Below are 15505 nucleotides of genomic sequence, written 5' to 3' on the forward strand. Positions count from 1 at the left end.
GGATTAGCATACAATTTCACATTTTGCCTAAAGTAACTAGAGTTTGGGAATTTGTAAAAGCATGTAGTTACTTTGTACTTCATTATACTTATAATGGAAGGTTTCGTCCTATCCTACCCGTTCGGCTAACGACCCTCCACTAGTCAAGAGTGCGGTGGGTAAGAGTGGATACCCATTCAATCGCCATTTTATAGGCAATTTCCTTAAACACCCCTTATAGACCAGCTTCGTGAATGAGACCTACTAACGGTAAGACTGACTCATTACTCATATATAATATTAGACTTTTAATGTTACATATATATAGTATAGGGTGTACATGCAAACCCTAATAGCTTTGGATCTAGTTTGTCTAATGAACATGCAATTGATAATCCAAAGCCATAAACCCTAGATCTATCATATAAGAACTGAAATAAGGGTTTAGTAATTACCTTTGATTGTTATATAGTAATAACAATCAATTCCTTGCTGTGATTGGCTTCAGAAAGCTTAGTGCCTCAAGTGTTGCACCTCTAATGGAGTCACAAACACCACTAATCAACTTGGATGAAGAGGGAGGAGAGAGGAGGCACCAAAAACGGCTGGAAACCCTAAAGGAATAGTTCACCACGTTTTTGGGGCTTAAGGGTCCTTTATATACATGTAGGCTATTAGGGTTTACAACTAGGAAACCCTAATCTGACTGCTTAAGTCTTAAGCAGTCCAATGGACCATTCCAGAAGGCCCTTGGACGATTTCTTTATGGTCCTCCATATAGAATTCGTCCATTGCCATCTAATGGATCCTAAGCCCAACTTTGCAACTATCTTATAATTACAATATCAGTCCCCTTAATTTAATTAATCTCTTTTAGCCACAAAATTAAATCTTAATTAATTGTTGACTAATATTAATTAAACAATATGATTTCTCCTTTAATATATTATTCTCATAATATATTAATAAATCATAATTAAACCTTTCTCTCCTTAATTCATCCTACATATTGCTATGGTGAAGACAACCCAAAAGGACCATGCTCATAATCGGGTCAAGTACATACAAAAATAATTATGGACTTAGACACTAATCCAACAAAATCTGCAAAAAAAGTTCTTAAAGTTTGGCTCTATTAATGCAAAACTATATATATATATATATATATATATATATATATATATATATATATATATATATATATATATATATATTTGCAATTAAGCCCTAAAAATCAGTAAACACTTGCAAAATTACTCTTGTACCTAGTTAATGTTGGTTTTCAGGGCCAAATTGTAAATAAACAACCAAATATGACTTTTTCATTAATAGGGTTAAAGTTTAAAGACTTTTATGTGTGTGTGTATATATATATATATATATATATATATATATATATATATATATATATATATATATTTGCAATTAAGCCCTAAAAATCAGTAAACACTTGCAAAATAACTCTTGTGTCCAGTTAATGCTGGTTTTCAGGGCCAAATTGTAAATAAATAATCAGATACGACTTTTTTATTAATAGGGTTAAAGTTTAAAGACTTTTATGGAGATTTATCTTTTTATATATAATAAATTTATTGTTGAAAACTCATATTTAAGTCTTGGGTGTAAAACATTTACTATAAAACTACAGCTTGTCGAAGAGTCTCTCACAAATGAATGACGCCTCAGAAAATGAAGGCTTACCAAAGGATATTATTCCTAAATAAAGCTCCATTATACACACCACGTGGCCTAAAAACACTCTTTTTACGACAAATCAACAAAAGTTTTATTAACTGTATTTAACATGTGATTTTATAACTATTGTAGAACAACTTGAAGTTAATTTTGCCACTGCTAAAAAAGTGAAAACACTCTCCATTGCCGCCGTACTTTACACATAAAAGTTTTTTAATAAATAATTTGAGTTTTTATATGTTTATTGTTGAAAGGGATGTAGATGGTATTATTTTAAGTTTTTTAATAAATAATTTGAGTTTTTTTTTAAATTAATTTAGTATATATATATATATATATATATATATATATATATATATATATATATATATATATATATATATATATATATATATATATATATATATAATCTTTATAAAAGTTTTTAAACTACTACTCTATTAACGAAAAAGTCATCTCTAATTGTTTATTTACAATTTGACCCTGAAAACCGATATTAATCGGGTGAAAAATGTTATTTTGCAAGTGTTTACCGGATTTTGTGATTAATTGCAAATAAAAAATATAATAAAATAAACAAGAACGACTTTTGTTTTAACAGAGCGAGACTTTAAAGACCTTTTTTTTACAGATTTCCCAAAAACCTTACAACAAATAAAAGCTAATGTTTTTTGTTTGCAACTAATACCTAACAACTAAAAACTAAAACATACTTTATGTTTTATAGAAATATCAATTACAATAAATTTTATTGTTATACACTGAATTTTTTAAATACATTCAAGTTATAAAACCAAATAGTAGCATAATGTTATAATAAATTGAAGTTTTCAAAATTAATAAGTTTAATAAGACAAAAACTGAAATATAAAATATTATTATAGAAAACAATTTAAACTAGAAGATATATATATATATATATATATATATATATATATATATATATATATATATATATATATATATATAGGTTCCGTTGTGATACCGAAAGAAATAGAGATCTTGAGATTCAATCTCATCCACATATTTCTAATATGTCGCTCTAGCGTTACGGCGTACCGACGCGATAGGAGAGTTATAATCATAAATGATTATCCAGCGCCGCCCGTTCATGTTTCACCTGCTACCACCACAACCGCCACCGCTACCACCACTACCGCCACCCCTGCCACCAACCGACCCTACCACTTCCACCTCCGTCACCTATACAACTGTCACATCTGCCACCACCACTTATTCTGCCACTAACCACCATAATCAAATATGATTACACAATCTGGGAACAAACATATATGTATAATCATTTATGATTGGACATATATGTATAAACTTGTATAATCATATATGATTATACCTCTCTGGCATATAACCATTTATATCCCGTTGCTACCGGTACGCTGGAGCTTTAGGGCGACAAATGAGAAATATGTGGCTGATATAAAATCTCAAGATCTCTATTTTTTTAGAATTTCAAGTGTATCGTCCCATATATATATATATATATATATATATATATATATATATATATATATATATATATATATATATATATATATATATATATAGGGCTATGTTATTTTGTTTCTTACATTTATTGTGTGCTAGAATGCATCAATAGGAATTTAGTAAATTAAATAATTATTTAATTAAATAAATATAGATATTAAATGATTTTCATAATTATATGAATATTAAATGATATCCATAATTATAATTCTTTTTTTATGGAAACTAACTAAATCTATCATTAATGTCAGCAATAACATTTTTTCAGAATGAATTTGCATCTAGTTTTTATATATGAGTTCGTATTTTGTTTAAGGACTAATTCACTTAAAATACAATAAAGTTGAATGGAATATGAAGAACGAGAGTGTATTCTACTATAATACACTCTCATTCTTCTAGATATGAATTAATTCTGAAAGAATATTATTGTTGATATTAATGACGAATTTAATTAGTTTCCTCTATATATATATATATATATATATATATATATATATATATATATATATATATATATATATATATATATATATATATATATATATATATATATATATATATATATATGTGTGTGTGTGTGTGTTATTATTAACATAAGAATTTTTATTGAATTGCAAATCACATTGAACATCTTAATATTTTTTGGAGGATATAAAATAAGTAAAATCATGAATAACAGCTATTATAAAACAATTAATAATTTTAAAAATAAAAACTCCTAAAAAGTAACAACTTTTTTGTTTCTCTTCAACTATTTCTCTAATTAATCTGTTTGTTATCTAAGCATTTATGACGATTAATATAAATAATTTTAGATTAAATTGATATATTGGTATTTTTATGAGAATCTTAATATATATTTTATATTTTTATATAAATATATTTGCATAGTTTTTTCGCTTTTGTTGTATACGAAATATTTTACAACATCACAAAATAGTAAATTAACTAAAAGATTGGTAGTATAACTTAATTAGATTACTTGTCAACTTCCGCCTAAATACTACGTTTACTTTCAAGGGTTGTTAATAAACAAATGTTGTTAAAAGGGTTGTTAACTAATTTATCCTTCTCGTAGTACCCCTGATGTTGACCAAATAAAACATGTTTTATGTTAGAAAACACTAGTTGAATCATCAAATTCGAAGACCGAGTGGGCATTTCGGTCATTTAACTCCTACAACTTTAAGATGGTCGGACAAGCAAGCCATAAAGTGTCTCTCTCTCCCTATCATTCTCTCTCCTCTCTATCTCCAGGTCGTTGCTGGTTTTTGCCGATTGAAATATTTTAGAGAGAGAAGCAAGAAAAGGGTTTTGGGTTCCAGATAGCAACTTAATGTTCTAATAACACTAGGAGAGAGAGAGAGAGGGAGATAGAGAGAGAGAGATAGATAGATAAAGAGAGATGGGAAGCGATAAAAATAGCTTAGTAGTTTGTCTTTTTCATCTTTAGCATTCAATTCATGCTTGAATTTCTTTCAACACCCCACCCCCTCTAGAGACTTATCCGTACATGTATAGATGTGGGGGAGATTGGTAATTATACACATATGAGTTTTGAGAGAGGTGAAGACCATCGTCGTCATCATCAAAACTACCCTTCACCGCCACCTCAAGACCACCAAGAAAAGACCAAAAACCCTCCCTTTTTGACGAATATCATGGCTACCACCAACAAAGGCTATTCAAATACATCAACCAACACTTTCTTAGACCCACAACAACATCATCATCACCATCATCAGCAGCCTCATCACCAACTACAGTTTGTCCAACATCAAGAACATCATCACCATGATAGCAATCAGATATCATTCGCTATGGTCAATCATTCCATGCCCTCGACCAATCCCACCACCACCAACGAAAATATCATGTGATCATTTGAAACCCTTTAATTTTCTTCTTTTGATCATCAAATTTTACACATACGTGTATATATCACTAGTGGCTTTAATTAATGAGAGTGTTATACACCCAGTAATTGTAGGAGCTTAGAAAAGCAACAAAAGAGTAAACTTTTGTGTTTGTTTTTACATGTTCTAATTTTCCATTTGATTTTGTATTATGCAGGAGAAGCGATGGCGGTGGGCCTTATGATTTGGCTGATTTAGATCAAGCACTTTTTCTCTACGGCGACCAAGGACAAGCTGCTACTGGTGGTGATCCCTCTGCAGCACTGTCTTCTATCCAAGATCATCAAAGACGTGAGATCGATCATATCCTCTAAAATAAAACATATTCATCTCTCTCTCTTCTTTCTCTCTCAAAAAACTTTCTTTTTTTATCATAAGAAAAGCATGTTCTTCAGGGAATATGATCTGATGGTACTTGCTTTGACCAGATCCTTTCTTTGAAGAAACCAAAAGATCTTCTTAACCCTTCACTTATATAAAAACAACTTATGTTTACTTAATTTCCAAACAATATTCTTGTTTCAAACCTTTTTTGGTCCATCTGTTTCGTATAGAAGGTTTCTTGTTTCAAGATTCGGACCATAAACATGCACCAAGACAATCTTTGTCATCGTAACTCTAATTAATTATATATCTTCCACCAAGAATTATTTTTCACTGTCGTAGATGAAAATTAATTAAAATTTAACAACGATTTTATGTTTTTCTCTTTTCCCCTAGCTACTAATTTTTATAGTAATTATCAATAAAATACGAGCGAAATAATCAAATACCTTTTTTCCGAACCCGTCTATAACTTTTGTTGATTAATTCATGTTGTATCAGTTCACCCCTATCAATTAAACTTATTTAAAAACCAAATATATTTAATTATTGAAGATTCATTAAAATTGATAATGTTTGCAGAGGGTTCGGCATCTGGTATGAGACCTCCAACTTTGAACATCTTCCCTTCCCAACCGATGCATGTGGTAGACCCTTCGACCTCTACTACTAAGGTATCATTTTCTAAACAATAAAGATTGTTTCTTTTTTAATATATAGTAGATTAATTGTTGATTGATCAAATTAATTTATTGAAAAATGAATTTGTAATTGTGTATTTGGTAGGCAACTACTGGATTAGTTTCTCCATCAAGCAGTGGTTCAAGAAGACCATCGGAGCAGTCTATGGATAACATTGCCAACCACAAAAAGGATGCTCCTCCACCTGCCCCTCAATCCTCTAAAGCTATCAAGGTAACCATACTTCTTAATTTGTCGTATTCTTTTAAGTGTTTATTTATCAACTTATACATATAAAATTTCTTATCTTGTATATACAAGATATGGGTTTCACTATACTTCTTCATCATATTTTGTATAATTATACTTGATTCATTTATTTTATTTTCACTGTTGATGTAGAACGAGGGAAACAAGAAAGGGCCTTCAACTAGTTCAGATCAGAATCGCCCGAAAACACCGGATCCTAAGGTTCTCTATTATTGATTTTAATTTGTGAAAAAGAAGAAAATAATTTCAATACTAAAAATGTAAGAAATGAACCGTTTAACATGTTTGATCTTATTAAGCAGACATTGAGGAGACTTGCTCAGAATAGAGAGGCAGCAAGAAAAAGCAGGCTGAGAAAAAAGGTATGAAATTTATGAAAAAGAGAAAAATTTTGTCTGTATACGTTTCACAAATGTTTGTTACACCTCGGTAATATAAATTAATCTTCCATGAATTTCCGTGCATCGTTTTGTGTTCCTTTTACAGGCTTATGTTCAGCAGCTAGAATCAAGCAGAATTAAACTTACCCAATTGGAACAAGAGTTGCAAAGAGCGAGAGCTCAGGTGATTATATATTTTTTTAATTGTTTTCTAGAAAATAAATTCTACTTAAATGCATGGGTTATACCTTTATATTTTTTAAGATTCATGGGTTAATTTTGTGATGTTTTGTTTCTGTATTGTAATTTTAGGGGGTTTATCTTGGTAATGGCGGTGGTGTTCTTGGAGCTGATCAAGGTGTTCCTCTTGGCATGAGCAACATAAGCTCAGGTACGATAACAAAGTTAACTAAAAACGATCATCAATTACTGATCTACTAATTTGATCTTTGAAGGCTTGTTCATGACTTATGAAAAAAAACTTATAATAGATGCTGCAGTTTTTGACATGGAGTATGCAAGGTGGCTGGAGGACTACCATCGTCAAATGTGTGAGCTTCAAGCTGCAGTTCAAGAACACTTGCCAGAAAACGAGCTCCGAATCTATGTTGATAACTGCATAGCACGTATTGATGATGTGATGAATCTGAAGAGCATCGTTGCTAAATCTGATGTTTTCCACATCATCTCCGGTACCTGGAAAACTCCTGCTGAGCGGTGCTTCATGTGGATTGGAGGGTTTCGACCATCTGAGCTCATCAAGGTTTAAACTTATCTCCATACATAAATACATATAGACACATATCTCTATACATACAAACACACACAAAAGCAAATAAGAACCCTAAATATAAAACACTAAAATGAGAGAGAAAGCATGGTACATGATCCTCAAAATGCCACAAGAATAGTCAAAAGTGTGAAAGTGTTGCAGTGAAACCTTCTAAAAGAGGACACTCTGGTCCCCAGTATGTGCAACCACACATTTTATCGTGTATGTGTTTGAGATATTTTAATTTATTTTTATTTAACTTGATATAATTAAGGTTACAAATTAAAATTTTAATATATTATTTATAAAATATATTTTTACCAAATTAAACTAATCATCCTCTAGAGATTATAATGTATAAAAGTTCAAACTTATTTAACTGAAATAAGGTAAAAAAAAGTTATTATTTGGATAAAAGGTCATTATATATATATATATATATATATATATATATATATATATATATATATATATATATATATATATATAGTATAAGTATAGTGAAATGTAGTATAAGTATATATATATATATATATATATATATATATATATATATATATATATATATGACATAATTAACTGTTGGTATTCTTGTTTAGAAGCTAGAATGTATATTTAATGCATTTGTTTTAAAAAAAATCACTATATAAGATAGATACTATAAGATAAATACATAGATAACACCACTGTCAAATCGACTTTCTAGTTGATAAATGTCTTATTAGAAAAGTGTATATATATAACAATGTATTAATAGATTTGTTGGTTATATTTCTCGGAATAACCATTGTAAGATTTGGTTAGAAATTTTTTAAAATAAATAAGGAAAATTGTATAATATAATCCTTTTGAATATTGTACAACTTTATAAACATAAGTTATTATGTAACAAAATTATTATGTGTGAATCACTGACTATCTAATTCGTAAAGAAAAAAATAAAATATTTTTTTAGTTTAAGTTGTTAAAAAAATGAAACCGTGTTTTAAGTTTTAATTTTTTTTAAACAATAAATTTGAAGTTTTGAATAATAGTTAATACTTTTTCATTCATTAATAATTAATTGGAATAATATCTTTTATTTTTTGTCAATTAGCTTCTTTAATTTTTTTTTTTACAACTAGAATTTTAGAAATATTAGCAACAATCAAACAATTGCATTAAAATACATGTCAAAGTGAAATATTCTTTTTTAATGGATAAAACTGGCTTTATTTTATTAAAATATAGACATAGTTTATGGACATAGTTTATGAAAAACAATCTCTAATTTATGTGAAATAGCTATACCATAAGTAGAAAGGATGACAATAAATTGTAAGAAGAGTTGATATGATGAGATACTCCAGGAAGTATAGGAAGCAGTTAATTTCCATGAGTACTGCAAGCTGTTGTTTGCTTGTACTTATACACTCTGTTTGTGTGTGTGTGTGTGTAAAAGTGAAGGTGACACAGAGTGAATAATTACAATGATGACGAAGGGGTTTTTTCCATTGTAGGATGAGTTAGGTATTATTCCAAACTGTGCTAAAAAGCCCATGTCTGTCACTACAACTTCTGCACTCTTGTGTGTTTTCTGTGTTGTGTCTGTATCCTCTCACTCTCTACATGTTTCCAAACAAAATATTTGGAAAGAGGAAATTGCATTTTCACAAATTTGTATCATGTTACTTCTCGTACTTGTACCTTTTGTATGGATATATGAATCCATCCTAGAAGACATGGCCATTTGATTCCTTTTTAGAATACATATAAACTAATATATATATATATATATATATATATATATATATATATATATATATATATATATACTAATGTTTTATTAATTATATATGAATACCAAATTGCTTATAAAGTTCTTTAATATATATCAAGAAAATTAAAAGACCATATTGAATGTCACACAATTACTTGTTACCATGGTGCCTAAAATTTACTGTGCAATCAATCCTTAATTATTTGGGTTGTTGGAATTTTAATCTATAGATAATTCTTGGTCAAATCGAGCCATTAACTGAGCAACAACTAATGGCGATATGTGAAGTGCAACAAGCTACACAAGAAGCCGAAGAAGCACTTTCACAAGGGCTCGATGCACTAAATCAATCTTTATCTGATACCATTGCTTCTGATGCTCTAAGTTCACCTACAAACATGGCTAACTACATGGGTCAAATGGCTGCAGCCATGAACAAGCTCTCCACCCTAGAAAGTTTCGTTTTACAGGTACACTATCTATCTATTTTCCAAGATATATAGTATCTATATATATAATTAATTATCACAGCAAAAAGTTGTTCTTTATATATGATTATATAGTTCAAAGTGCAAAATATATGTGGGTCCATGGATGAGAATATGTTACTAACAGTCTTTGGTTAGGGAACCTACTCCAACAGATTATTAACCTGCTCCTTCGGTCCATCAATTATATGTGACTTTAAAATTAGATAAAATTAAATGAAATGGGAAACCCTAATTTTACAGTTGGCACATGTATTGATTCATTTGGTCCTATATCCACATCCCCTCATTGACTTGATTAAAATATCCAATCACTAATCATTGACAAAATATAAATCTTTAACTTTTACATATTGCTCAATTCCTTGATTAAAAACGTACTTTCTCTTAAGGTCTTAAATTTATTAGTTTTTTTGCTCTTCGTTTGTCAAAACTGCAGTTTTATGAAATCCATATAAAGTTTGTATTAGAATTTCTTTTATCATCGTCGACATCGTTATTATTAATATTATTAATGTCAATCCGACTGAATTCTCGATGAATGAAGAGTTGGGTTTTTTTAAAGATTGGTTTTCATTAATAGACAAATCATGTCCGAGGATGGTATGGATTTTTTTCGTTAATTTGTTACTTGATATTAAAAAATATAATATTTTTTTATATTTAATACTTTTGTTTTGTATTAAATAAGCTTCAATGTATATTAAAAAAAAAGACGAATATTAAAACATGTTAATGTAAACCATTAACCACTGTAAAGCCACTCTAAATATAAGGATATGTAATTTTTTTTTTTGGAAACGACAAATAAATATATAAAAATAAAGGCCACAACGATTAGCAAGTAGCAAATTCGAAGGGCATACGGATATGTAATTGTTAGTTTTTAACATAACCAATACAAATTTAATATTTTAAATAAAAGAAAACTCACAAATTCGTACCTAACAGTGAATTGTCTACTTATATAATTAAACTACCTCATTCGATTTGTAATTATTACAACTTTTTTTAGCAACTGTAATAATTGTAGTTGAATAGTTGATTGAGATTTAAGAACAGAAAACAGAATACGAATCATGAGACATGGCATGCATGAATATGAGATAAAGGGTAATTTGCTTGACCTAGTTTTGGAAAAGGGGCATGGTGATCGTTGTGTTTAAAGAGAGTGGAGTGGACCCAAAAAAAACAAACATCCCCAATCCCCATCATTGGATATCCGAAAGCCCATATTTACATGATGTCATTTTCAATATCATTTGATTTTCACCAACAAATTAGACCATCCCCACACTAAACCCTATAATAAAAAAGTACAACTACTTCAATAACATCAAAACCAACTTCCATATATATGTTTTTGTACTTTATAACTTTTTTTTTTCTATATAACGATAGATTATAATTACAATAAATATAGATTTAAAATCATATGTAGAAGAAACATATCATTTTATTGATATGATCAATTGGTTCAATAGCTTCAATTTTTTCTCACTATTGTGTCAATAGTGGTTATCTAATGATATTACCATCCTTCAAAAATAATTGTGATTATGAGCATTGTATTATCTTTTTAATTGAGTTTTTATTTATTTATTTATTGTGGATGTTCTTAAAATTACAACATCAAGCTACTAGTTCCAAAAGCTACATCTACTTCTACTATTAATCCTTCTCTTTTTTGGATATAATTTTTAGTCTAAGATACTATGGGGCGTGTTTGCCGCAAGCGTTTGAGGATTTCTAGTTTTCAGCTTTTAACAAAAAGATCGATTTAAACAAAAAGTTCTGTTTGAGATTACGAACGTTTAACTTTTAGTTTAAACAAAAAAACTTCAAATCAAAAGCTACTTCATGTAGCATTTAAGAAAAGTCTATTTAGCTTTTTAGGTTGTGTTTGGCAAAACTAGCTGGTAGCGGGTAACTAATAGTTGGAAGCTGTAGCTTTTATATGTTATATAAGGCTATATATGACATACCAACTAAAAAACTAGTTGTTAGTTGAAAAGCTAGTTGTTAGCTGAAAAAATAACTAATAGCTGAAAAACTAGCTGTTAAATAAAAAGCTAGCTTGTAACGGAAAAGATAGCTGAGAAAAAATAATGTTTAATAAAACTAGCTGAAAGATAAAATAACATAAAAAAACATTTAAAAAAAATTTGTTTCTATAATTAATTAAGAGGTATATTTGAAATTTTTTTAAAAAGATCATAAAAAACTATACTAAATAGCTTTTTAAAAAGCTAGCGTATAGACTACTTTTTGTCTTGCCAACATGACAACTTAAAAAACTTAAAAACTAAACCAGCTGTGGCGCGCCAAACATAATCTAAGTGTTTGACAAAAGTAAATGAAAGCTTTTGAAATGTGTAAATTTACATAATAGAACAATTGTTTCAAACAGATAAATATATAAATACATTTTTAATGTCAATTTTGGAAATCAAAATGCTCAATAACTTTTTTTAAACGCAACATGAAGAGTTTTTAGATTTTAAACGTTTTGTTTAAACTAAAATCTAAAATCTCATACGGCCAAACAAAACTTTTTGGTTAAATTGAACGTTTTACCAAACACGCCCTAATCAATTTTCAGAATCACCTTTAAAAATATATTTACATATTTATCTTTTATACAAGTTGTCATTTTAAGTAATTTTATACATTTCAAAAGCACCAGCTATTTTTGCAAAACGTTCATATAACAAATAAAAACTATAATTTTAACTACTAGCTACTAGCTAGTTTTGCGAAACACGTCATATATATACTATCGGTTTATGGTAGCTTTGGATAAATCTTTTTGTAGTTTTTTATATTAAACTGAAAATCATTTCTATTATTTGTGTAGTAAATATACTCCTTAAACACATGAGATAGAATTAAATGTTTGTTAAATAAATTGATGTTTAAATGTTTGTTAAATAAATTGATGTTTCTGCTGTTCAAAAAATATAAAAATTGTTGTTCCTCCCTTTCTCAAGATTTTATCATCCATTTGTGTTTCTGAAGACTCTTTCTGCCCTTAATTAGTTTCTTAGAATTTTTTTAAACCAAAGTTGGTTCCTCTAACATATTTGATGGCACGTAGCCAGCAATGGGTCACGTATTAATAAAATGAAATTCTTAAACTAATATCCATAAACTTAAGGTTTGTCTGACTTTATTTGCTACATATTAAACAACTTACCCTGTCAATTGATCAATGAGAAAATAATAAGTTGATCTATCAATTTAAGGCATATCTTCTCTTTTTCCACTACATATTGTACCATTTATTTATTTAAATATTTTATGCAGATTAGATGAAGGGAGGTAATAGTTTAAAAACAATATTTTATTTGACTACTGTTGTAGGCCTTATGCTAATGACATGTTATTCTAGTTGTATAAATTATGTTTTGCAATTTCCTTATTTTACATCAACTCAATATACAATTACCTACTTTCAATATCTAGAATAACTACCAAAGGTTGAACTTATGTCCAAAAATTTGCCACTCATATCCAGCTAAGCGAAGAAAAACTCACATTTTCCATGTTCCATTAGCAACTTCACACACAGACATGATCAACAAAATTCATAATCATCTAAAAGAAATATATATTGAAAATGATTATATAAATATTTGAGCTCATTTGACAATGTGACCACTCACTATGACAAATTGACAATCTCTCTTGTAAAATGTCAACGTATTAATTAGTAAGATAATTTATGACTCTCTTTAAAAAAAAAAGATAATTTATGACTAATTATATGATCAGGCCTGCTTATGCTACGTGAAAATGACATTCAAGAATGAAAGTTTTAATTTATTTTATTCGTCAGCTTCTTCAAACTATATCTATTTACAGACTAACTACAACTAATAATACCTTAATTACAGGCTGATAATTTGCGACGCCAGACAATTCATCATGTACTCCAACTCCTGACAACTCGCCAGGCAGCCAGGAGTTTGCTAGCAGTGGCTGAGCACTTCCATCGCCTTCGCTCTCTCAGCTCTCTTTGGGTGGCACGCCCTCGACAAGATTAGGAGAAAAAAAGCAACCCATCGATCTTGTCTTTCAGTTGGTTCTAGTTTTTTTCTTTCTTTTTTCGCCCTTTTTTTTAAGTACTTTATGACGTTTTTTTTGTTCACTTTGCATCCTTTATCTAGAGAGATGTATAGATAGACAGAAGTCCCGTAACTAGATTTTAAAAATATGGAAGTATATGTTGTAGACTGCTCTCTCTGCTGCGATTTTAACCTCTTCTGCTGCAATGGGGACGTGCTATTTGCTTTTATAACTTGCACAGTTTATATTTAATCAACCCCTGTAGCAAGTCAAACCAAGTTTTTAAAGGTAAAAGTTGTTTTGGAACAAGAAATAACAATAGCAATGTGCACGATAGTCCCATTGCGTTTCTAGGAAGTGAGTTGCATGCATGGTAATCCTTCATCAATAATATTCTCGAAATTTATCCAAGTAAAAAGGACATCTTGTCATTTTTCAGGAAGTGGGTGCTCTTGAAACAAAAATTGCACCCGTGTTTTAGAGGTTGTTGGCTTGCTATACTAGCCATCCATCTTTGTTTTTTAACAACAAAGAGAAATTACATTAAGGATATCGAGCCCAATGGGTTATCAAAACCCATTTTAGAGATTGTCACTTCAATTGTATAGTCAAATGTCTTCATATGTAAAGTCAAATATATAGAAAGTTACCAATAATAGTTCCTAGCATTACTCCTGTAATTGTGTACATTCCAACCATGTAATCTTCAATATAAGGCACCCGATACTATTCAACCGATTGTGTCCTCCGCAGAGACATCTCACCAAGCATTCAAACGACTGACAGATAGCTATAACATCGATGCATCATCTCCTTAAAATCTCAACTTGCTAATAACCCTAACGGTGCAAAATCTGTCACCGAATTTCTACATGACATGAAACACATTGTTGATGAACTTACCCTAGCACAGAGCCCTGTTGATGAAGAAGACCTAGTTGTCCACATATTAAGTCAATTTGTGATGACTATACACAAATCTCCTCTGCCTTAAAAATTAGAGAAACACCATCACTTTTCCCGATTTATATGACAAACTAGTTGATGATGAAAGATCCTTGAAAGAAACTCAACCAATACATTCCAACCATGTAATCTTCAATATAAGGCACCCGATACTATTCAACCGATTGTCTCCTCCGCAGAGACATCTCACCAAGCATTCAAACGACTGACAGATAGCTATAACAACGATGCATCATCTCCTTAAAATCTCAACTTGCTAATAACCCTAAGGGTGCAAGATCTGTCACCGAATTTCTACATGACATGAAACACATTGTTGATGAACTTACCCTAGCACAGAGCCTTGTTGATGAAGAAGACCTAGTTGTCCACATATTAAGTCAATTTGTGATGACTATACGTAGATCTCCTCTGCCTTAAAAATTAGAGAAACACCATCACTTTTCCCGATTTATATGACAAACTAGTTGATGATGAAAGATCCTTGAAAGAAACTCAACCAGTACCTCTCATTGCCACAGTGAACCACACCTAAAAATATTCCAAATGCCAATCACACAGGTCTGACAATGACACTCGCCCTCTAACCAGGTTTAATAACACAGGAACCTGACCACCATGCTGTCAAGGACTTTCCAGTGGCAACAATAACAATTTTCATATAGGTAATAGAAACTCAAGCTACCATCAGTACCGCA

At 29.9% G+C, this 15505-nt stretch overlaps 1 protein-coding gene across 2 annotated transcripts; it reads left to right on the plus strand.

Annotated features, from left to right (window-relative positions):
* The first annotated feature begins 4374 nt into the window (after window positions 1–4374).
* On the plus strand, window positions 4375–14012 carry TGA10 (bZIP transcription factor family protein). 2 transcript variants are annotated; one of them, XM_079071119.1, is made up of 11 exons: window positions 4375–5059; window positions 5257–5390; window positions 6006–6097; window positions 6210–6338; window positions 6507–6575; window positions 6677–6736; window positions 6861–6938; window positions 7067–7145; window positions 7255–7517; window positions 9516–9755; window positions 13670–14012. In XM_079071119.1, the coding sequence occupies exons 1-11, from the start codon at window positions 4734–4736 to the stop codon at window positions 13817–13819; spliced, it is 1620 nt and encodes a 539-aa protein (XP_078927245.1). In that variant the 5' UTR covers window positions 4375–4733; the 3' UTR covers window positions 13820–14012. The 2 variants fall into 2 exon arrangements, with proteins under 2 accessions (XP_078927245.1, XP_078927244.1); XM_079071118.1 differs by having other exon boundaries at window positions 4378–5059; window positions 7246–7517.
* Window positions 14013–15505: the final 1493 nt, after the last annotated feature.

The sequence above is a fragment of the Lactuca virosa genome, chromosome 9 (genome assembly GCF_052849685.1).
Source record: "Lactuca virosa cultivar CGN04683 chromosome 9, Lactuca_virosa_CGN04683_v6, whole genome shotgun sequence".
Taxonomy (NCBI): Eukaryota; Viridiplantae; Streptophyta; class Magnoliopsida; order Asterales; family Asteraceae; genus Lactuca; species Lactuca virosa.